Source organism: Mytilus trossulus, chromosome 11 (genome assembly GCF_036588685.1).
Source record: "Mytilus trossulus isolate FHL-02 chromosome 11, PNRI_Mtr1.1.1.hap1, whole genome shotgun sequence".
Taxonomy (NCBI): domain Eukaryota; kingdom Metazoa; phylum Mollusca; class Bivalvia; order Mytilida; family Mytilidae; genus Mytilus; species Mytilus trossulus.
The window spans coordinates 62,308,914-62,334,225 of NC_086383.1; the positions used below are offsets into that span (position 1 = coordinate 62,308,914).

The 25,312-nt window shown below is 32.8% G+C and overlaps 2 protein-coding genes across 2 annotated transcripts; one reads left to right on the forward strand and one right to left on the reverse strand.

The window, feature by feature from the left end:
- Positions 1-6,019: 6,019 nt before the first annotated feature.
- LOC134691389 (protein PFC0760c-like) lies at positions 6,020-11,203 on the reverse strand. The gene is made up of 3 exons (XM_063551909.1): positions 11,097-11,203; positions 9,533-9,629; positions 6,020-8,072 (listed from the first exon to the last, which is right to left on the reverse strand). Exons 2-3 carry the CDS (start codon positions 9,605-9,607, stop codon positions 6,060-6,062), a joined length of 2,088 nt encoding a protein of 695 aa, XP_063407979.1. The 5' UTR covers positions 9,608-9,629; positions 11,097-11,203; the 3' UTR covers positions 6,020-6,059.
- A 10,804-nt stretch (positions 11,204-22,007) lies between these two features.
- Positions 22,008-25,110, forward strand: LOC134690223 (perlucin-like protein). Its single transcript, XM_063550198.1, has 5 exons — positions 22,008-22,331; positions 22,990-23,063; positions 24,094-24,178; positions 24,381-24,602; positions 25,103-25,110. The coding sequence occupies exons 1-5, from the start codon at positions 22,049-22,051 to the stop codon at positions 25,108-25,110; spliced, it is 672 nt and encodes a 223-aa protein (XP_063406268.1). The 5' UTR covers positions 22,008-22,048.
- The last annotated feature ends 202 nt before the right edge of the window (positions 25,111-25,312 follow it).

Sequence of the window (25,312 nt, forward strand, 5' to 3'; positions counted from 1 at the left end):
CCGGAACTCTTTAATTATTGCCAATATTAATTATGTGGAAAACAAAAGGGTCTGGAGTGGTGTAATTTTTAATCAACACCATTATCCTATAAGGCTCCGTGTTGAAGGCCGTACACTGACCTATAATGGTTTCCTTTTTTTAAATTGTTATTTGGATGGAGAGTTGTCTCATTGGCACTCACACCACATCTTCCTATATCTATATATAAAATTGAATTCTTTGATTTGTCGACTTTGATGTCGGCTGACAAATTGGATCTCGTTATTTTAGTATTATTAATAATACAAAAACTATTGATTTGTTAACATGCACACCAAATTAACAATCCAATTCAAAACATACGACAACCATGCATTTCAATCAATCAATCAATCAATCAATCAATCAATCAATCAATCAATCAATCAATCAATCAATCAATCAATCAATCAATCAATCAATCAATCAATCAATCAATCAATCAATCAATCAATCAATCAATCAATCAATCAATGTACTCCGTTCTCAGTTATGTTATTAATAAACCCCTCGTATATCATATAAGTTACATGTAAAGTTACAAATCTCATGGTTGCTGCTCTATAATAGGGACGCCCACGTATTGCCTCTGATTTCATAAATCCTCTTTTCCAAAATTTGCATAGTTATTATTAAGATTTCTATGTCAACTCGAGTCTACTTCGAATATCGGAAAATTAAAACATGGGCAAAAGTGTTTTGCTCTGTGTATGAGGGTCTGAATGCGGTGAAAAAGGGGGGGATGAGGTGTTCCTTCAATTCTGTATTAAATTCTTAAGTAATTTTACTCTAATCTTTATATTTTTTGCCCATTATCACGACTCTATATAATTTGGCATCACATTATTCTCTAATCATTATATTTTTGGCCCATTTTATCTATTATATATAATTTGGCACCACATTATTCCCAATTGTTTATTCTTTTTGCCTTCTTTATTTCGTTGGTCAATTTTTCTGTAGTATTAGTTCGATAATCTCTATTCTCTTAAGGTGGTACCTACATGCAACACTTTGACTAAAATTAGTTCGGCTCGTTTAATTTTCATAAATATTTTACAAAATATTTACTTCAATCCGTGGACAAAAATATCAAAAATTTAAAAAAACTTTGAACCAGGCACACTATCGGAAAATATTAGTTGGATATATACAAAACAGTTTGACAAACACTAATTTTGATCATTTAGAAGCTTTATATCTTAACAATACAACGTGATTAAAACGTTTAGCTGATTTTACAGAGTTCTCTCTCTAGTTTTAGGTACCACCTAAATCTTCTCCAAACCCACACATTATATTGCATGCTTTACATTTTCTGCTTTTCCTTCTTCTATTTTTTGATACCTAATACCTAGACTTTACATAAATACGGTTGTTATAAATTATTTGCATTGCACTTTTCCCTTTTATGAATAATAAATGCTTTCGTGTCATGTTTCCAGTCATGAGAGTTTTTTGCTTCATTTATTATTTGATCTAAATGAGTAGCTTTCACTAATTAATTCTTGGAAGTTTATCCTTTATAGTTCTGTAAATGATATGAAAACAATTATCTTATTAACAACTTTCATGACGGAGACGTAAGCTAGCTGAGTATTAAATATGCAGGGTCGAGTGCTAAATTTTCTTGTACAGCTAGTCGAGTGTGATAAAGTTGCACGTCGAGTGCTAGAGTTACAGCTAGTCGTGTGATAAAGTTGCACGTCGAGTGCCTTAGTAACAGCTAGTCGTGTGATAAAGATGCAGGGTCGAGTGCCTAAGTAACAGCTAGCCGTGTGATAAAGATGCAGGGTCGAGTGCCTAAGTAACAGCTAGTCGTGTGATAAAGATGCAGGGTCGAGTGCCTAAGTAACCGCTAGTCGTGTGATAAAGATGCAGGGTCGAGTGCCTAAGTAACAGCTAGTCGTGTGATAAAGATGCAGGGTCGAGTGCCTAAGTAACCGCTAGTCGTGTGATAAAGATGCAGGGTCGAGTGCCTAAGTAACAGCTAGTCGTGTGATAAAGATGCAGGGTCGAGTGCCTAAGTAACAGCTAGCCGTGTGATAAAGATGCAGGATCGAGTGCCTAAGTAACCGCTAGTCGTGTGATAAAGATGCAGGGTCGAGTGCCTAAGTAACAGCTAGTCGTGTGATAAAGATGCAGGATCGAGTGCCTAAGTAACAGCTAGTCGTGTGATAAAGATGCAGGATCGAGTGCCTAAGTAACCGCTAGTCGTGTGATAAAGATGCAGGATCGAGTGCCTAAGTAACCGCTAGTCGTGTGATAAAGATGCAGGATCGAGTGCCTAAGTAACCGCTAGTCGTGTGATAAATATGCAGGATCGAGTGCCTAAGTAACAGCTAGCCGTGTGATAAAGATGCAGGGTCGAGTGCCTAAGTAACAGCTAGTCGTGTTATCAAGTTAAAAGTGTAATACCACCATTGATTTTCCCCTATTAGTCTTTATTAAATTTGCACTTTTCCAAAAAAATGTGCAGAATTTATCTTTGTTTCAAATAAAGAAATACTTGACAGGAGAAAATTGTTATCCTGTCCAATTTTATAGAAAAAAATTCACATAACATTTCATTGCATATAAGAAAATAACCATCATTGGAAGTTAACCAATCAAATTTCTCCCCTTATTTGATATGTGTACAAGGTTTAGTCACCATATAACCATACAACAGGATGTGACGTACCATTATTTGGTGGTATTACACCTAAAGCTAGTCGTGTAATAAGGTTATAGCTAGTGCTGTAATAAGGTTACAGCTAATCGTGTAATAAAGTTACAGCTAGTCGTGAAATAATGTTAAACTTAACATGTAGTCGAATTGAATAAAGTTACAGCTAGTCGTGAAATAATGTTAAACTTAACAGGTAGTCGTTGAATAAAGTTACAGCTAGTCGTGTAATAAGGTTACATCTAGTCGTGTTGCAGTTGCAGTTAGAGTGCTCAAGTTACAGATAGTTGTGTGGTAAAGATGCAGTGTCGAAGCTTAAGTTACAGCTAGTCGTGTAATAAAGTTAGAACTAGTCGTGTAATAAAGTTAGAACTTTTCGTGTAATAAAGTTAGAATTAGTCGTGTAATAAAGTTACAGCTAGTCGTGTAATAAAGTTAGAACTAGTCGTGTAATAAAGTTAGAATTAGTCGTGTAATAAAGTTACAGCTAGTCGTGTAATAAAGTTACAGCTAGTCGTGTAATAAAGTTAGAACTAGTCGAATAATAAAGTTACAGCTAGTCGTCGGATCGAGTGCATGAGCAACAGGATCGAGTTCTAAAGAAATAGGGTTGAGTGATACAGCTGCAGGGTCAAGGTTAGAATGCTTAAATAGCAGTCGAGTTATAAAGCTGCAGGGTCTAGGTTAGAATGCTTAAGTAACAGTCGTGTAATAAAGCTGCAGACTCAAATGCTTAAGTTTCTGCGTCGACTTTTATATCTACATGGCTGACCATACTGGGTCGAGTGATAGAGTTACCGCCAGGTTCGAGTGATAAAGTTGTAGGTTCTAGTGATGAAACATGTATTTATCCCACCAAATGTATGTAAATAAATCATCATAGATACTAGGACTAAATGTCTGTATATACGCCAGACGCGTGTTTCGTCTACAAAAGACTCCTCAGTGACGCTCGAATCTGTGTGTATGTTTCAGGTCATCATTTTTTTTTTAAAGATTTCCAGTGTACCATTATAGATAGTTTTGACCCTAGATAGAAAGGCAAATCGTTAAAAATTTCTCTTCAAATTTATTCACAGCTTTCTAGACTACTACAAATTAAACACCAGACACCTTGCATTCAAAACACTGGTTCATTTGTTTCAGAAAATATGTCTTAGTTACTCGTATAGTCAAATCCAGAAATGCGCTTCGGACACATACATGTATTTTCATTTTTTTTCGTCATATGTTTGTGTCTTTGGGTTACTGTCTCATTGCATATATTATTCGATCATGGTATATTTTTCTCCTTGACACATTCAACATTGGAATGTTAAGAAGGCGTCGCGATGTCAAAACAGTTTGTGTTGTGGAGTCAAAGTGACCGCACAACATCTCCCCAGTAAACAAACATTATACTTAATTATATACTTGCCTTCATGGTCAATTATAGGAAACTTTAAGTAGAAATTACCGTTACACGTAAACTTATCTTGTAATAACAAATTATACAAGGATATTTGTAACGGCCATTAGACTGCTGGCGACTGCAGCCAAGCGCCATTACACTCGGTTTTACGACAACGAAAACGTCCATTAATTTATTGACAACATTGAAAACAGATGGATATTTTTCAAGTATGACTACTTAACGGTATAAAGAAATAATTGTAGTATTGACAAAGCAAGGGCTGATATTCCAAAAATTGCTTATGTTAAGTTTTTTTTCGGAACGCATGGATTTTTCTACATGTCCTACGATAAAATCTCGGATAAAATAATACTACGATTGTATAACTTAAATTTGTTTAGTGATTTATGCCTCCCAGCCCTTATTAACATATCCTTTCAAGCTGTTATAAGATTATTTAAACATGAACTTTAATTCGTTTGTATGAGTACACAAATGCAGGTATTTTTTTCAATTTTTCACAAAATAAATCTATTTCGTAGACACGTTTTGATAACAAGTTATCAAGCTTTGCTCATTGTTGAAGGCCGTACGGTGACCTATAGTTGTTAATGTCTGTATAATTTTAGTCTCCTGTGGACAGTTGTCTCACTGGCAATCACACAACATTCTTTTTTTGTAATGTTAGATGTTTCACAATTTACTGTAAGGATCATTGTTACACCATTTTCCTGCCTTTCCATTTTTCCATCATTTTTTTTTTAAATCACAAATCTCTAAAAATGGAATTTATTTATGTTGAGTCGAAAACCTCTCTATGCTTAGTCTGATATGAGAGCTCAAAAGAACATACCAAAATTATATACTTATATATAGCATATAGGGTATTTGCATTTTGGTACATTGTTTCTTGATTGTTAATTGTGTTACCATTTTTCTTTTTTGTGTTTTTTTCTCTGTATTAAGCCCTTTTCAACTGATTTTTATAGTTCGTTCTTATGTTGTACTGTTATACCACTGTCCCAGGTTAGGGGGAGAGTTGGATACCACTAACTAGACACCAGGATAAAAATTGTGTACGCCATTCATGCGTGTCGTCTACGTCATCAGGCATGGTCGCCTTTTTACAGTGACGTCACAATAGGAATATTCAGAAGAAAATAAAACATTTGGACGTCATAATCAAATTTCGGCTAACCATTTGCCGAGCACATATATTTTCACTAGTGAGGAGAAATATTTCACCGGTCAAGAAATGTGAAAATAGCCAAAAAAATAGAGAAACTTGTTTGCCGCCAAAGCACTGTCTCATACACCGCAAACATTTTTTTTTCTTTCAAATATATATATATATCTAAGGAAACCTCGAAAAGTTTAAACAGTTAACTTAAAAACCAATCATATTCCAGAAAGGGAACTGAGGTTTTAACTACAACAATAAGAAATAAATAAAGTATTTTTTTCAAATATTTTGATTCGAGCGTCACTGATGAGTCTTTTGTAGACGACACGCATGAATGGCGTACACAATTTTTATCCTGGTGTCTAGAATCCGTTTAATTACAACAATAGCACTGTGGACAAGCTGTTAGTCCGGCGGCATACACATTTTAAATCCTGGTAGCAATGCTGATTTTTTTGTAACTTAACATTTACATCTCAGTTCTAGGAAAGACAACTCTACTTTATTCGGCAAGACATGAAACACAAGACAGCTATGTTTTATATAAATTATTGATTGGTTGGCGTTATATACAACTTTCAGTAGTACTGTGCTATCACATGGATTCGAATAAAAATTAAGAATGATCAAAATTAACCAATACCAACATATGACTCATATATCTGTTTAGTTCAAAATAGAAAAAAACAAAGGATGAATATAATGACATAAAATCAATACATACACAGCAACAACAAAAAACACACACACAAAAAACAAAGGAACAGCGCTTTTGTTGCTATTCTTTATCTCTATTCTATATCATATCATTTTCATTAATATCATCTTCATCGATATCGTCCTCATCCTCATCGATTTCATCAATATCATCTTTATTGACATCATCCTTATCGATATTATCAGTATCAGTTTCATCGATATCATCTTTATTGACATCATCCTTATCGATATTATCTTCGTCGATATCTTCTTCGTCAGGATTATCAATATCGTTTTCATTGAAATTATCCGTATCGTCTGCCTTTAAACCATCGGTATCGTCTTTATCCGATACGTTCGCATTAGGATCAACATCACTGTCCATTCTGTTATTCCTTTCGTCATTGCGATCGGCTGCATTTGTATCGAATTTTCCTGTAAAAACGTTATTTTTATCGTCACCGATATCTAAATCATTCAAATCATCTTCCTCAAATTGGTTGATAAATCTTTTCATTCGCATCCCGTTGAAATTATCAGCATTTGAATCAATGTCGTCATTTTGGGACTTGTCAACGTTATCTCCATAAATGTCAGTGATGCTGGAATGAACATCTTCGTCATTATCATTTTCGTTTAATTCATCAAATCGTAAAGAAGCGTCGGTACTAGGTTCTTCTTTTGTTTCATTTAATTTACTGTCGTCCGTTTCATTCGTTTGCAAGTTACTTGGATACAACCCACCGTTGTCTATCTGCGAATGCGTGTCGTCCCCAACTTGATTAAGATTTTTATTCTCATTATCTAAATCTAGATTGTTTGGCCTGTTTAGCTCAAGGTCAACAGATAATCCACCATTATCGAACCTTGCTGGCGTTTCATTATAGTTTGGGTCAGTATTTTCGTTTTGCTCTACTTGCTGTAACTGATTATCGTTTTGATTTAGTGGTCCGTCATCAAATCGTACAGGAGCATCGGTACTTTGTTGTTCTGTTGTTTCATTTATTTGTCTGTCGTCCGTTTCATTCGTTTGCAAGTTACTTGGATACAACCCACCGTTGTCTATCTGCGATACCGTGTCGTCCCCAACTTGATTAAGATCTTTATTCTCATTTTCTAACTTTAGATCTTCTGGCTTATTTAGCTCAAGGTCAGCAGTCAATCCTCCATTATCGAACCGTGTTGGCGTTTCATTATAGTTTGGGTCTGCATTTTCTTTTTGGTCTACTTGCTGTAACTGATTATCATTTTGGTTCAGTGGTCCATCGTCAAATCGCACCGGAGCGTCAGTACTAGGTTGTTCGTTTATTTCATTCAATTTGTTGTCGTCTTTTTCATTCGTTTGCAAGTTACTTGGATACAACCCACCGTTGTCTATCTGCGAATGCGTGTCGTCCTCAACTTGATTAAGATCTTTATTCTCATTATCTAACTCTAGATTGTTTGGCCTGTTTAGCTTCAGGTCAGCAGTTAATCCACCATTATCAAACCGTGTCGGCGATTCATTATAGTTTGGGTCAGTATTTTCTTTTTGGTCTAATTGCTGTAACTGATTATCATTTTGGTTCAGTGGTCCATCGTCAAATCGTACCAGAGCGTCGGTACTAGGTTGTTCGTTTATTTCATTCAATTTGTTGCCGTCCGTTTCATTCGTTTGCAAGTTACTCGGGTATAAACCGACGTTATCTATCTGGAAACGCGTTTCGTCGCTAACTTGATTAGGGTCTTTATTCGCAATATCTAACTGTAGATCTTCTGGCTTATTTAGCTCAAGGTCAGCGGTCAATCCACCATTATCGAACCGTGTTGACGTTTCATTATATCTTTGGTCAGTATTTTCGTTTTGCTCTACTTGTTGTAACTGGTTATCATTTGGATATAGTGGTATATCATTTAATCGCACAGGATCGTCGGTACTAGGTGCATCTTCTTGGCCACTAGCCCGGAAGTCACGTGGGTATAAAGGGCCGTCATCATAACGTATCGGCTTATCTATATTATTTTCTTCAGTAGTGGCAGCAACTTGCAATTGTTCGCCATTATTGCCATTGTTTTCGCCTTCGTCTCGTTTTTCAACAAAGAGATTTATTGGTTCATTGTCTTCGTTTCTCTAAAAGAAACAAATGCATTTTGATTAAAACTGCGCGGTGGCAGTTACGACTATGCAAGTACACATAATTAATAATAAGAAGAAGAACAAATACGATCCAAGGGGTGTTATTCAAAAAGAAATATATATTCTGAAACAGGAATACTGTCAAAAGTAATCACTCTAAAATGAGGTCCCAGAAAGCTCATTTTATTGAAACATGTCTCGTTAACCCCTCTTTGCATGACCAATCTGATGGATGTATTTTAACTCGTATAATTCAGCGCCCTCATTGGGTCAGTGTCCTTTGATGCAGCAATCGATAGTGAGTCGGAAAATAACAACTGGATTATAGTCGGGTTTGGTGTATTTATTTGTAACATCCTTTTACTTATCTTTTTATACTAAGAACATTTACGTCTTATTTTAAAATAACTGATTTGATTATGAAAAGAGTTATTGTGCGTCGAGGAAACGCACTATGCTCTTATTCATTATAACATAGGTATACGTTTATCAATTAGGAAGCAACCATTTGATTTTCGGGGGGGGGGGGATCCATAGCGCCCTCCTCCCACACCCCACACCCGGTAAATGGACTTTTGGTGAGATCAATACGTTCCATATGGATTTCTTCATATTATATTCACTTACTTCAATGTAAATCTATGTAAAAGAAGTTTTCCCTGACCAAAAAAACCCCAAAAAACTAGATATACTTGGTTTCTATGAATTTAAACTAAATGTAAAATATTTAGAAGCTGTACAAAATTCAGTTTGTGGTTGAAATGAAAGGGATTTTGAATTATTGGTCTGACACCCTAAATCAAAATTACATCTGGCTTGGTATCTTGTGTCATTATTCAAAAACTAGCTCGTTCTCACTTGTGAACTAGTAGCAAATTATTCCCAGTAGTTGTATTGACCTCTCGTCTGAAAGTTATCTTTTTTCAACGGTATTTTTAAACGCGTTGTATGTTGTTTGTTACACGAGATCTGATACCGTTATATTGACCTTTAGTCTGAGAGTAATGTTCTTTCAACGGTATTTTTAAACCCGTTATTTGATGTTTGTTACACGAGATCTGGGACCACAGGGAATGCACAGTATTTAAGAATTGAATGGTTCTTTTTGTAATTTCAAAGCGTTGACCGAAGTACATTTTGCATGAGCGCTTCATTCTAAAGATATGCGCACGGTCAACGATTTTACAACTCTATGAAGTTAAAGAAAAAAGCATTCAATACTTATAATTACTTTTTTTTTTAGCTAGAATCATAAAAACACGATTTTTATCAGAGTTTTTAATTAATTTAATTGTGCACTTTATTGTGGCTTTTCGTGTCATCATGAATGATAAATTTTATTGTGTAATTAAGTTGATGCAGGAATAACGCGAGATTGCAGTGTAGCCATTCAGAATAACTCATTATAATAAAACATACATCTAACGTATTCATATGAGTATGAGGTAGTTTACCTTAAGCCTCGGTCTGGAGACGACAATGTCGATGAACAGAAATGTAATGGCAATGATGACAATTAAACGCGCCATTGTCTGTGTCTCTACAAACTACCTACAAAATCAAAATAAAACATCAATAATTATAGATTATCGGTGATCATCTCAACGAGATTGATTTTCTCGCTTGAGCCGGGACGGCGTCTCAACGAGATTGATTTTCTCGCTTGAGCCGGGACGTCGAAAGCGATAAAGGCAATCTCGTTGAGATGATCTTTTTATCGCTATTTTACCAATGAAGACGCTGTCAATTTCATGTCAATTCGTTAGCAACGCCACGTGCATGCTTTGTTTCTAGCGATAATTGTCCATCTCAAGCGAGTAGCATGATATGAAAATTATCACAAAAAAAAAAATCAAAAGAAAAATGCACAAAATAGTGATAATTACTAGTAATCACGCATTGCAATTGCCAAACACATTATTAAGCCTATAATATACATATTATATTCCAGCTGAAAGACTCCTCCGGATGCGGGAGTTTTTCGCCGCATTGAGAACCCATTGGTGGCCTTCGGCTGTTGTCTGTTCTCATTTAAATTCGTGGGTACCAATTTTTTGGCATTAAGGAAACTTATTTGTTCGTGGATATTTAATTTCATGGTTTTGCCAAAGTCTGTATACAAACCTGTAATAATTGTTCATTCGTTGAACATATAATTTCGTGGTTCATCTGTATCTACGTAATCAACGAAAATAGGTAAGCAGCGAATCATTATGAATCAACATGTAATCGAATATTCAAAGAAGAGAAAATAATAATTATATATTGTATTTATGTTAAAGAAATTATAAAGATATATCATTTTATTTAGCTATATAAATAGTAATCACGACTTTTAATCATTTTTAGAATGAGACACGTCTATGTCTCACAGAATATCAGTATAAATAAATATTATACAGATAAAAGGGGTGCCACTTTTTGTGAGTGTGTGTTGTTTAGTCTTTAGTTTTCGTCGTTATGTCTCGCATGATGTTTGTCCTATCTAGTTTGAAAGTCCCTTTGGTATAGTTCGCCTTTTTTAAGGACATTTACAGCTACAGAAAACAGGAAAAAGTTACGAAAGGGTTCAGAGAATAGATTTACATGATTTTATGAGATCTCATAGCATCACTTTCACGCAGAAAAAAATAAAACATTATTCATTTCAGATAGGTTAGAAAAAAATGTGAACAGTAATTTTGTTATTTTCGTTATATTATATAAACATTTTTCTCTGAAAACTTTCATAAAACTCTCTTTATTTCTTTTAAAAAAAAATGTATACGATTTTACAAGTATATAAGTATGACAAACATGTTTGAGAAATGTAAATATCAAAAGATAAAAGGTTCTAATTCATGTGAGGGTGACTTTCAGTTATAAAAGTATGTAATTATCAACTCATTTTCTTTAAAATCTTTGACAACAAATTAATTGTGAAAATTTCCGGTTAACAATTGTGAAATGCTTCATATGTAACATATCCCCAACTTAATGATATATAATGCTCATTTAAAAAAGACAGTTTCAACTTACTTGTCCGCAGTTTCAATAAAGTCACAATAATTGTTAATAACAAATTTCGTACGCTGACATGGCCTTATCCTGGATGATTTAAACCGATTTGTAGGCGGAACTACTATTTAAAGAATTACAAAGATGAAGATAATGTATCACTGTCTGTACACGTACAAGCGGATGTTGACCCGATACATGTAACTAAAACATGCACGCGCTTAAATATTCAAACATTGACATTAGAAAATCAACAAAAGTTAAGTTTAATTTTTAAAGTTGAAAAGACATCGTGAAGTTACATGTGGCTAGACAAATGGAAATCATGTCAGATATCGTCTTCAAGGGGAAACATAATTTGTAATGGTACATGGATATTTACATTTATATAATTATCTTGAATGGCCTTTCTGTAATAAATAAAAAATATTATCTTAAAGTCATAAGAAACCTCGAATTAAAAAAAAATAATGCATATGTTTATTTTATACCCAATGGATAGTTTTCATTATAAAACTTATGTATATATACTTTTTTCTGAAGAAAATTCTTCAATTGGTCATATTTAGAAGAGGTTTATTTATTTGGATTGTTTCCTTCCTTTAGGAACCAATTCCCGACATATTTTCCGTATGTAAAGTGACCTCAGTGTGATCCCATCTCGTAAAATTCCGGTGATCGCAATACGAATGGATGTCCTTAAAATAAACTATTATCTGATTGTACATGTTAAACACGTGCTCAATATCCATGTTTTTTGTTGATTGTTAACAAATAGGTGACAATCGTTAAATTTCGGCTTCAAAACACGAACTTTAATAACCTGCCATATTTTCACAACAACATTGACCGATTGAAAAAAAAATGAAGATTATACGAAATTTATGCAAAAAATGATAAAATCGTGCACAGAAGGCTTAAGTTAATGATAATTATATACATGCATTGGTTCAAGAATAGGAATAACATGATTATTCACCGGTCACTCGTTTCTCATGACTTTAATAATATTTTGTACAATCCATATTTATCCTTATTTACAGTAATGTGTTCATGATTAAAACTGAATTGTCGCCCTTTGACTGGTGAATTGATCAAATATACTCCAACATCTGCAAATCTGGTAGAGAACTATACATTCGTCAAGTTCATTTGCTTTGTTTGTCATGAATATTAAATAAGGAGATTGCCAGCGAAACGACTACGGTATATTCAAATAACGCGGATTTAATCAACTTTATTACTGTTAAGCTAGGTGTGCGGCCTTCAAATATACACTACCCCCCCTCCTCCCCCAAAGAAAAGATAAAATAAATAATCCCTAATCAACATTTAGGAAAACTATGGGAATGGTGTAAATATAAACCAAACACTAAAGGACATGGATGGCACAATACGACCTTCAACAATGGGCATACTATAACCCTTATATTTTAAGCATACAGTAAGCTATGCAAAGTTTAGGAACGAAATATTTGAAACAATTCCAAAGCAATGACTAACGGCTTTGTTGTGTTAAAAAATTATTGAAAAACAATGTAATAATAACAAGATAATAACCATTGACAAATACTGAATTACTGAGTCCCGGCTTAAGACAAACACCGGAAAGTAATTATAAACATCAGTACGTTGATGATTTTCTGTAACAAAAGAAGAAGAAGATATACATATCGAATGTGGCGATGTTAAACATGATTGCAACCAAAAAATAATTCCATTCATTTCATATATATATATGCTTAATTACAGAACTTTATAATTTGCTTTCTATACAATAGAAGTCAGTGGACGTGATAAAAGGGAAAAAAAATTTCAGTTGAACATTTCTTTTTCAAGGAGAAGCGGGATATTTCTTAAAGAGACCATGACTGGCATGAGAGATCATGAGACAACAACCCAATGGCTGGGTGCTTTCATGTAAGCGTGTGTAAAGAGTGCTGGACTGGGTTGCTCAAGACGTACATTATCCATGATTTAACTTTAAACCAATGGATTATTTATATTGCTTAAAATTTATCCAGTATATGTACAGACATACAAAAGTCAGGGGGCGGATCCAGCCATTTTATTAGAAATAGGAAAATGAATAATGAATATTTATATTAAGGTTGATAATATTGTCACATTATCCCCTACAAATCAAATAGAAAAGGTATATTTTATATAAATGAAAAAAAGACCAAACCAACAAAATCATCAAACAGAATAAATCAATAACAATAATAGAAAATATAAAATTTCATCAATGAAATGTAATATCTTCAGAAAAGACGGCCGATGTACATGCTGCACGAAACCTTCATCACAGCAGATACAATTACATTTTAATGAACTTCCTAGAATGGAGTTTTGCCAAACATTTCGCCAGGTAAAACAGGAGTTCAAACCATTGTGAAGTAGGATTACACAGAATCTTTAGTAACTTCTAATAGAAAACTAGTTGACGGTGGTAAGTATTCTGAAAACTAATTCTTTATTTGTAAATAATGGTAAAAAGGAATAAATTGATATGTGTGGGAAAATGAGTTCAAATATAAGATAAAAGTTGTATCGTTGTTCCTAGCCTCAAAAGGGGGGAAATTGGATCAGCCTTTTTGCTCCTTCAACTGTGCTTCAGGTCTTCTTTGTAGCTTCAAACTTCTTTGTTTCTAATCTAAAACTGAGAAAAATGCCAAATAATCAGAGTTTCAGAGTTTGCATTGATATTAAGGCTATCAAGAAATACATTTTGCTACCAGAGATTTTATTTAGAGATATAAATGTAGGTAAACTATATTTTAAGGGTACATGTAAATACTTAGCTCAAATTTAACTTTGCAAAACATGTGAAAAATATATAGAGCTTTTATTCAAATATATGAATGTAGGTAAAACATATTGTAACGGCAACTCCTTTAGCTCAAAATTACCTTTGACAAACATGTCTAGTAAAACTATCTAAAAGTTTTGTTTAAAGATATAAATGAAGGTAAAATATATTCAGGAGTAACCCCTTAGCTCATATTTACTTTTGCCAAATATTTTATGTAACATACCTATTTTAGGTAAAATCTGTCAATTTCGTTTGATGACAGTGTCTCTGCTTGTTCTTTCATTAGGGATTTTATATATGTTTCGGACCATATGAGTATTTGGACCATACGCGTATGGACCATATGAGTATAACACATGTTTGGTTATTAACGGGCCGGACCATATGAGTATTTTGACCATTAAGGTATTTTTTCAAATAAATTATATATACGTTTCAATAATACAAAAACTTTAAATAAAAAAACAATGATGGTTATATGACAGTTTGTTAATTTCATAATTCAAAAAATTACGTAAAAATTAATTGTTGATGACATAGTTAGTTTTCATCGCTAGTTACTTTTTTGCATGTAGGCTTGGGTGACATTTACAACCACACGGTATCATGGTTTTTTTTTTGCATTTGCGAGTCTTGGTAGTGCACGATCTTTTTCAGTGACACCTTTTGCTTGCGAGTGAAAAGCTAGCCGTTTTGCAGCTGCGCGGTACAGTGATACTGAGGTCTTTGGCAATTCTGATATCTATGGTATTTTTAAGAAGCTCTTACTAGATCTCAAATATCGCAAAATGACTGCAATACACCATATTCACAAGAAATTTAAAATAAACTATGTTACTTTCCAGTTACTTCTTGTGTAACAGTTCATTTAGAATTTTTTGAAATTAATTTTTTAAGTCGACATATTGCCATTCACCCGTAATAACAAATCGGCAATGGTCATCGGTAATGACCATCGGTATAAAATATGTTTATTATAGTTTTGACAAGTAAGTATAAAATACACCTTGTGAAACTTCTATTTTTTTAAAGCTAATCATTTTATCATACTATAATAATGAAATTACCTATATGATAGCGTCTTTTTAATGAACGGTTATACCATATGAAGAGTTTAGAAGTACTAAAAGTAAGCTGTAACAGAATGTTAATTATCCCGACCATACTCGTACGGTCGGACCATACGCGTATGGTCGGACCATATGAGTATATACCCATATGGTCATGACCATACGTGTATGGTTCAAATACTCATATGGTCCGGAACATATATATATAGTGGTGTCAGTTAATCGCCACATTTTATTACTTGAAAAAACCCAAAACATTCCAGAATCCGGCAATAATTGTGTTTCTTTACTTGAACAAGCCCAAAATCTTTCAGAATCCGGTCATACTTGTGTTTATTTACTCGAACAAGCCCGAAAGACTTCAGAATCCGACCACAATTGTGTTTATTTACTTGAACAAGCGCAAAACCCTTCAGAATACGGCCATAATTGTGTTAATTTACTCGACCAAACCCAAAACACTTCAGAATCCGGTCATAGTTGTGTTTGACTTTCTGCAGAACACCTTTCGCACATTTCATTCCTCACTGGACCCGGCTCTGGCTTAGGTACATGTACATTTGTACAAGATGTAGATCCTGTCGTTCGTGATAGGGACCTGTCTTTCGTGCCCCAGCACCACCTGAATCGTCAACGTAAATGCATATCATACCAGATTGACAATGTCGCATGCATTCTTTCTGTTCATATAGTTGGTCGCACTCAATTTTTCTTTCAAAACAGTAAGTTTACGGGGAAATGGAGTATCCCCCTATTAACTTCCGGGACTAATGCCAAAATAGTTTTTAATTATTTAATGGCTGTAAGACAAATTGATTGAATATTTTGTAAATTTCAAACGATCAAATTCCATCAAGGTTCTGGATGTTTCAGATTTAAAAACAATAACTGTTTCATCATGTTTTGGTAGGAATTAAACAATAATTTTGTTTTTCTAGAAATGTTTGATTCTTAAATGTGCTATCTAAGACTGCCAAATTTCAAGCACGTTTAATAAAAATTTAAACCATTAAATTTACATTAAGTAAAGACTATAAGCATATAGATGACATTTCAGATTTACATAAGATAATGTTTAGACTATACATTTTAACTGGTATGGATATTCTGTTTGAGAACAGGTGCAAAACACACCATTACTTAATAAATGGCTATTATTCATTTTGAATTTATTGAACCATAAAACTAATTTTTGACTCTTCACATTGAGTAATCCGCGAAGCGGATTATGTAAAATGTGAAGAGTCAAAAATTAGTTTTATGGTTCAATAAAATCAAAATAAATTATTGCCATTTATTATAAATAAATTTCTGTCAAAAATAAGGCTCAAAGATCTTTCTATATTATTTATATTAACAATAACAATGTACACACATGTTGGCGCATGAATACACAACGTCAGAGTGGGCGTGTCGCCATCAAAATTGACAACATTGAAAATAAAACTAATAATTTTAACCAATCAGAAGACAGTAAAAACACCAAATTTATTTATATACGTATACAAGTGTTTTTGACCGTGTTTAAGGGTCCCACTATCATGGTCATATACAATAAACTATAAGGAGAATATGCCAAGATTGATTTCAATAAGACTTCGAAAAATAATGCATTTTGAGTGGCAATTATTTCCAAACATGTGCATGTCAAAAAGTAAAATTTTGCAGTTTGGTTAAGTTATCATTGATATGGTTATATTTATAAATTTACAGTTTTGAAATACTAAGTCTTTTCTACCTCAGGCATAGACTACCTTAACTGTATTTGTCAAAACTTTTAGGAATTTTGGTCGTCAATGCTCTTCAACTTTATACTTTATTTGGCCTTTTTAACTTTTTTGGATTCGAGCGTCACTGATGAGTCTTTTGTAGACGAAACGCGCGTCTGGCGTATATACAAAATTTAGTCCTGGTATCTATGATGAGTTAATTAACTGAATTTGGTGTTATTTTAATGCTAAACAACTAATAAAAAAGCGAAAATATTTAAACCAAAACAAACATTATATATTATTCAAGTACATACATTCAAAATACATTTCTAAAGATCGCGTATAGTTTGTACTATGTTTAATTCTATGTTGGCCCTAATACTTACCTTATATTCCAATTTATTACATTGGTTGCAATGAATTACATTGATTTCCCAGTTAGATAAATCCGATAATTTCACATGTGAAATAAACGTGGTTATTTCACTCTCTGATGTCATACAACAATAGGCGTTGTCAAGACGTGCGTAGGAAACAAAACATGCGTAGGAAAACCATATAGTTCCTTACATTTTTTACATTAATTTCATTAAAAAAAGAAATTTGACAATGTAATAAAAAGTATAACTAATCGCCGTATTTGAATATCAAAAATAAGATTAACTTGTGACCGAACGCCGCTATGGATTAAACTCGTGCTGCGCACTCGTTTAATCCATGCGTCGTTCGGTCACGCGTTGTCTTATTTTTTATATTCAAATACGGCGATTAGTTATACTATAATAAACACCAAATTATCAGAAATATGAAAAAAATGTGTTGTTGATATGGGGACGAAGTCCCCAATAACAGTAGAAAATTCAATAAAAAAAAAAATCGGGAAAATTTCCCGAATTTTTCATTGTACTAATGAACTCAAAATCGTTCAATTTTTTTTATGTCATGTTTTGAAATCCCGGACCTGCGCAGAAATCTACAATGTACTTCCTTTTCCAGTCTCGTAATGTATGTATCTTTGAGTAAAATACATATTTATCAGTCTAGTACAAAATAGGAAGGAATGCAATACCAATTTCATTTTTAATAATTCTTTGATATGAAAAAATGTTACCTGATGATAGCGTTTCTTTGTTTACATTGCATATGACGTCATAGTTAAATAACGTCACAACTAAAATCCCTAACAACAGAACCAAAATCGGAAACGTTACGGTATTCCCGTTTCTTTTTTAACAAATATTTAAGTTACAAAAAAATAATTCATACAGACTTCGTCCCCATTTACAGGTAATGCCTGCTTCATATTAAAACAGATATCAGAGTCCAAATGTATCTAAATCTTAAATATGTTTAACATTTAACTGATGAACAAACTCAGAAAAAACACAATTGTATCATTTAACTAGAGGCTTTCTAGAGCCTGTGTCGCTCTCCGATTCTACTTCGGATTTGAAAATCATGTAAAAATAGATTAAAATTACAACAGATACCCTAATTATGACTGAAGCCTAATTTGGTTTAACCATATAAAATCTGACATTTTAACACAAGGTATGATATCAAAAATTATCTTCAGGATTCCTGAACTGATAAGTTAGTAAGTCGAAAAAGGGGAATCCTCTTTTTATTATTGTCTTTTTCCAATATTTAGGTGCAATCTTTTGGTCATTCAGAAGGTCATCGTCAGAATACCCATATGCTCAGTTTTAATATATATCTTCCAAGTCCTTCTTATTCAATGTCCGAACATAAAATTGCAAAACAACACATCCAAACATGTAAAAAAGAAAAAAGAAACCGGGACTGATAGGGTAGAGATTCCTCCGTGATTTCATATGAAATTTTGAGAGAGGTCCAGTTTCTGTGTATGCAAAGACAAATATGTGCATATTTGATATAAAATACTGTAATTTCATAGTTGAGCACTTTGAAGGGAGGTAGCAATACGTTTGTACAAATAGTCGTAATTTAACCATTGTTTTTGTAAAACGTTTCCTTGGTCCATAGCAGTGCATACTGTAACACGTTAAGGTTAAACCCAATCACTACTACATGTATGCTGTAAATTTCAGTAGTGTTCAGCCACAGTGTTTGTGAAATGTAACGGTATTTATCATCAAAATTTATATAGCTGGTAACTTGTAAAATAGTATAAAATATTGGACAAACTTTCTGAAATGTTACAAAACCTGGACAGAATTAAACTCATCATAGAGACCAGGACTAAATTTTGTATTTACGCCTGACGCGCGTTTCGTCTACAAAAAGACTCATCAGTGACGCTCGAATCCAAAAAAAGTTTAAAAAGCCAAATAAAGTTAAAGTTGAAGAGCATTGAAGACCAAAATTCCTAAAAGTTTTGCCAAATCCAGCTAAGGTAATATTTGCCTGAGGTAGAAAAGTCTTAGTATTTCAAAAATTCTAAATTTTGTAAACAGTTAATTTATAAATATAACCATATTAATGATAATTAATGTCAGCACGTCTACATGATAAAAAAAAATAGCATATAAAATAGTATTCTACTAAATTACTTTGAGATATTAAAGGAAACACAAAAGATAAATCTCACAAAAGAATTTATTTGCATCTCTGTCCGACATTAGTCATAGATTGTTTAATTTAGACAACCGAGCTAGGTCCTGGACTTTTATAGCTGACTATACGATAAGGTTTTTTCCATGTTGAAGTCGGTCTTATGACCTTTAATTTATAGCCTTTGTTTTCGTTATTCAAACTATGGTGACGAATTTTCTCAATTTTTCAAACCAAATGTCCGTATTCTTATATTATCCCACTGACTTTATAACTGTTTCACATTTTGTCATGTCGGTCTTTTTGTATAATTAAAATCATGCTGAATAATTGAAAACAATTCAAACGTAAAAACTAACGGCCTAATTACTGTAACTTTTCTCAGAAACTACCTTGCAGAATGAGTTTGAAATCAATGAATTGCAACGTGTAAACACTTTTCTGCTTTGTCAGATTCCCCAATTTATACCAGAGGGGATATGCTTAGCACGTCTAGATGTATGTTTTTATTTTGGTCTATCATACCGGGTTTAGTATGTATAACTGTGTCCTTTTAAAAAGTAAAATCACAAAAATACTGAACTCCAAAGAAAATTCAAAAAGGAAAGTCCCTAATCAAACGGCAAAATCAAAAGCTAAAACTGGGATTTTCTTATGTAGAAAATGATGGATTGAACCTAGTTTTAAAGCTAGCAAAACCTCTCACTTATATGACAGTCACATCAAATTCCATTATATTGATATTGTCAACGATGTGTTAACAAAACAAAAAAGACATTTAACTGACAGTTCTTTTTCATGCACATATGATGTATGTCACTGAGCTAATATTAAACTCTAAACCCTACATCTTGTGATGTACTTATTCAAGTTAGGAACAGTATGAGGCGTTGTCTTTATTCATTATATTATTTTATTAAAAATAAAGTCAATAGTATTATCTTGAAAGGACAAGGTACGATAAGCATTAGAGAACGGCCCCCTAATTTCGTTCAAATTAAAAGTGACTTGCCATTAATTATAATACATTATTCTTAAAGTTTAAAACCTATATTTTTGTTAACATCAATAGATTTTTCAACTTCCGTTGATATTATTCATGCTCTGTTGCTGTAAAGACCTCAATATTGGCGAAAAGGGCAGAAAAATGGCAGTTTCAAAAACTTTTTCTTCATTTTAAACTATGAGCGTACCTACGACCCACGATCATATTTATACCAGACATTCCTTGAACATTAATGTTGATGTAGTTCAAATATTTTAGACGGTCGTAAGTACGCTCATAGTTAAAAATTCAAAAAAGTGACAAAAAATCGTCGTTGTTTTCATTGAATCATCGAAATTTTTAACCGAACTGCGGACCGGAGATGATTTCCGGTATTTACTAGATCTGACGACGGAAAAGTGTTCCTGCTACGCTATAATAATAGCTAGTTTCTTTAGGACGAAAAATAAACATATATTTGAGACAGGAAAACAGGATATTCCTTTACTCATTATTCTTTAATTTAAAGTGACATTTTAGCAGACCGTCGAAATTTGACCAAAAAATAAACGGAACTGTGATAAACTTCAGAGAAATATCATTTGCAAATATTAAAATTTTTACTGATAAAGCAATTAATATGTGATAATTTTCATTCTTCATAAAAACCGTTGCTAGGCAACCTTCCTTTCACCGGAACACAATAAAATCATTATTTTTTTCTAGTGTCTACACTAAGACCATCATTGATATCAATTTAAACTTATTTGGAGAGGGGGCCAAAAATAGCCCTTATCATACCTTGTCCTTTGAAAAAAAATCAAATAAACCTTTTCAATTTTTGAGTTTCTGTTCACCCTTACTTTCACATCATAAAAACATAACTTGTACAAATCGATCTTCGGGTAAGAAGAGTAAATACTCCACTTTCATCTTTAATACCGACAAAAAATAGAGCAGCATGTTTATTTTTCATTTAAACAGCTTCTTAAGTTGCTTTATCAGTTTATTCGCTATGAATTGCGAGTTTGACACAAAAACAAGGGCACAGCTGCCACTTTAAAAGCCGGTCTATTTGGACAATTAAGTGGCGTCCGTACAATGTATTCCACATGAATAGGGGAAATTTTCATTATTGATTATAACAGTCTCCAAAGTAATGAATTACTGAATTTTAAGTTAGAATTATAATTTGAAAAAAAAAATTTGAGATCGTGGATCTACACGAATTTGTAATGTTATGTAAACATTGAAACCTTGGTATCATTGAAGAAGAATGCTATTACTTGTTAGAATGTACAATTTTAAAGGCAGCAGGCAATTGTACCTCGATAAATGCTATTTTCTCGTCTTAATAAGATAATGTTGAATAACACGGATGCGCCTATTAAACAAAAAGTCCAGGTTAAACGACATATAAAGTATATTATAAAGTGTGTGTAACAGGTGGGTTCTCCAGGCTAAAATACGTATTCTTTTGATACAATCAAAATGTATTTATTTGTTAGTAAACGTATGCCTGTACATATTTTGGACCTTCTATTTACTTCTGCATCTGTAATGTTAATGAGTATTAAGATATTGTATTATATTGATATTTAAGATGAGGATCTGTTTTTGAACAAAATAAATCTGCAATGATAAATTTAGAATTTCAATGAGTAATATTTTTTTTTACATATATCCTATAAGGGATCATATTTTCTTTTTGAAATATCCTATAGGGGTCAGTAAGAACTATTTTAACTGAGCTTCCTAAAGTTCAATTCAATAATTTGAAAAATACACAACGGAGTTTATGTTGTTCATCGTATATTTTTGTTTTGTTTCTGTTTGTGTAGAGCAAAGAACCAGGTATGTATGCAGTAACACCCGTTCTTCTCATTTGTTTATGCACATATGCAATTGGTGTATATTTACCTTGTTTGACTAATGAGTCAAAGAAAGACTTGGACGACTCAAGAACAGCTCTGACCAGTCTCGAAACTTACCTTGGAAGTACAGTAAATACAATTGAGAGCGACATCCAGAAAACCCTCAATACATTGAAGAGTCATCTAGGAACGTTAAAAAGTAATGTCGGGAGCAAAGTAAAGAACCTTGATGGTGACCTTCAAGTTCTGATGGGAGATTTAAAAAGTAAGTTTTAGCTTTGTGCATTTGGTGAAAGATTATCAAACATTAAAGGTACAGAGGAGTGTAAAAGAACCCTTTCTGCAAGTACTTGTTATAAAAACGGATCGTGAACAAAAGATTCTTCAGTGTCGCTCGTATAAAACAAGTGAAAAAGGTCAAATAAAGTATGTATTTGAACAGCATTGAGAACCCGAATTCCAAAAGGTTTTGAAAATTCAGCTAAAATAATGTGTACCTATTGTATTTAGAAAATCCAGACTATGTCGAAAAATTAAAAGTTTGATAATTAATTAATTTAGAGTTCTGACCATATCAACAATATTTCATGTTAACAGAGAATTACTTACTTCAGCTATGAAGCAAATACAAAAAAAAGGGTAGTCGCTTATTCGATGTGCTTGCGAACAGAACTAAGTTTAGTCTCGTACATAACTAAGTATAGGACCGATCTCTGCTATTTACTGAAGGTATTTGCCCAATATGATGCCGCCTCATGAATTGTTCTCAACTGTTTTAGACTTGGTTTAATATTTAGGTTTTGCATATAAACCGTTTTGATGTTGAATACTATGTGTTGACTTTTTGATGTCGTTGGGTCGTTTGGTGCCGGTTTCGTCATGTATATCTCTTCGAATAAAATTGACGTTTGTTTTTATTTTAGAAAAGAAGTGGGTGAAACATAACGGACATTGTTATTTTTATAGTACCGAATCATCTGATTGGTTTACAGCAGAAGTAAGTTATCATTTGTAGCTAGCATTAGTTATTTCAAAAACTTATAGTTTGATCAATCCAATCTTTTGCAGAGGACTGTGTTCTGTTTATGACATTCCTTTGAACGCCAACTCAACTCAGTAACCTGTCCTTATAAAGAATCTCAGTGTATATGAAAAATATGTATAACAATAATAACATAGTTATATATCTTATGATAACGGGATCTATATAAGACCTGTTTCCTTTAACAAACAACGCAATCCAAAAGATATATATTACTGTATTGCAAAAACAATGAAATTTTCTACAGACTTCAATTAAACTGATTAACATATTTATTTATATCTTCATCATATATCACGATAATAACATAACCTGTATTATGCAAACAACTGGTTAACATACATACACCTGTAATTAAGTGGTTGTCGTTTGTTGCTGTGTAATATATTTGGTTTTCGTTCATTGTTTTGTACAGAAATTTCTCCTTTGAATTCTTTTACATTTTTCAATTCGGGGCTTTTTATAGGTGACTATTCGGTATGACTTTGCTCATTGTTGAAGGACGTGTTTTGACCTATAGTGTTTAATCTCTGTTTCATTTGGTGTCTAGTGATAAGTTTTCTCATGACATTCATACCACATTTTCCTTTTTATACGTACATAAAAAAAACCAATATTGATCAACTAAACCTGTAAATAACTGTTTCATAAAAGTGTTTCAGAAATTATTACATCGCATCACTTCCTTAAAATAAAAAAAATAAAACTCACTTTAAAGGGAGAGACGCATAAAAAATCAATTACTGTGAAGTGACAGAATATCATGAGCAAATGTATAATCAAAGAAATATCATCATAAAGCAACGTCGAAGCTTGCAACTTGTAAACAAAGTTTCCTCGCAAAAGAAAAAAACCCAACAGATTATTTAACATGCATTATATTTATTGGTATATACTAGTCAACAAAAAAAACCCGATACCTTAGGTAATCTGTAGATGTTACGAAAATACTGAAACTACTAATACTCTTTGCTAACCATTGCAGCGCCGATGCAGGGAAATTGGTGGATACATCGTAAAAGTTGACGACACTTCCGAAAACACGTGGATTACTGATAACAAACCTAACAGTGCGTACATAACTGATAATATACGTTATTATAAACATTTCTTGTTTTACAGCTTATAGTTAATTCTTAAACCTTTTTTCTCAAATTTATATCTAAACTAAATATGATAAAGAAGTACGCATATAATACGTTAACCCAACAGTATATTCAAACATTACTCTATAATGTTCATTTAATAACTCTGTCAATGTTTATTTTGTAGAAAATGTGCATTACTGGATCGGATTGACAGACCTAAAGGAAGGAGATTGGCGCTGGACGTTCGATCAGTCACTTGCCACGTACAAACCATGGCTAAGTGGCTATGGTGCAAAGGGGACTGCATACAATTGCGTTGCTTACAGTCATGGATCAAGTGGACTCAGACTTTGGTTTGATCAAACTTGCTCGACAAATTATAATTACATCTGTGAAAGTAACTTTTGTAAGTTCACATCATATAACGTTTGTTACTACAAATTTTATATACAGAGAAATGATTTTAAACTAAAAAAATCCAAAAGACATATGGTATTCATTTAACATATTTAAAACAGATACAACGAAATAAAAAAGATAAACAATAGGGTAGTGGCTTTGACGCAAAAGAAACTTCAACCAAATAAGTTTTAACGTAATTTTTGTAAGTCCATTTACTGTATTACTATATTTTTTATGTAGAGACGAAATATCTTTAATACTAGAAAATCATGAAGATGCATAAAATATATTGTTAACACAAATAATGAATTAACCGAGAGAAAAAATAGTTTGAGGCATTCAAGGTAATAAAAATTTGAAAAAAAACATATTATTCGATAAGGTTGATAGCATAAATAATTCGTCATTTTTATACAATTGAGTCATATTTGATCAACATACTAGTATTAAAGGGGTATTTTTATAGATAACATGGTTATGCTTTTGTTTTTATTTATTTTTTAGGTTTTTAAAGCTTAGAAAGAAGAGGTAGATATACATGCATATCTAGTCTTATTAAAATTTGATTGTGAAATACTGATTTAGTTTTTATTTTTCCAATGATATTGCAAGTGTATTGCTGCTTATGTATGATACATTCCTTGGACGGGATTCGCAATTAAGAAAACAGACACACCTTAAGCCTTAAATCTTCACACAGAAAACTGATTATTG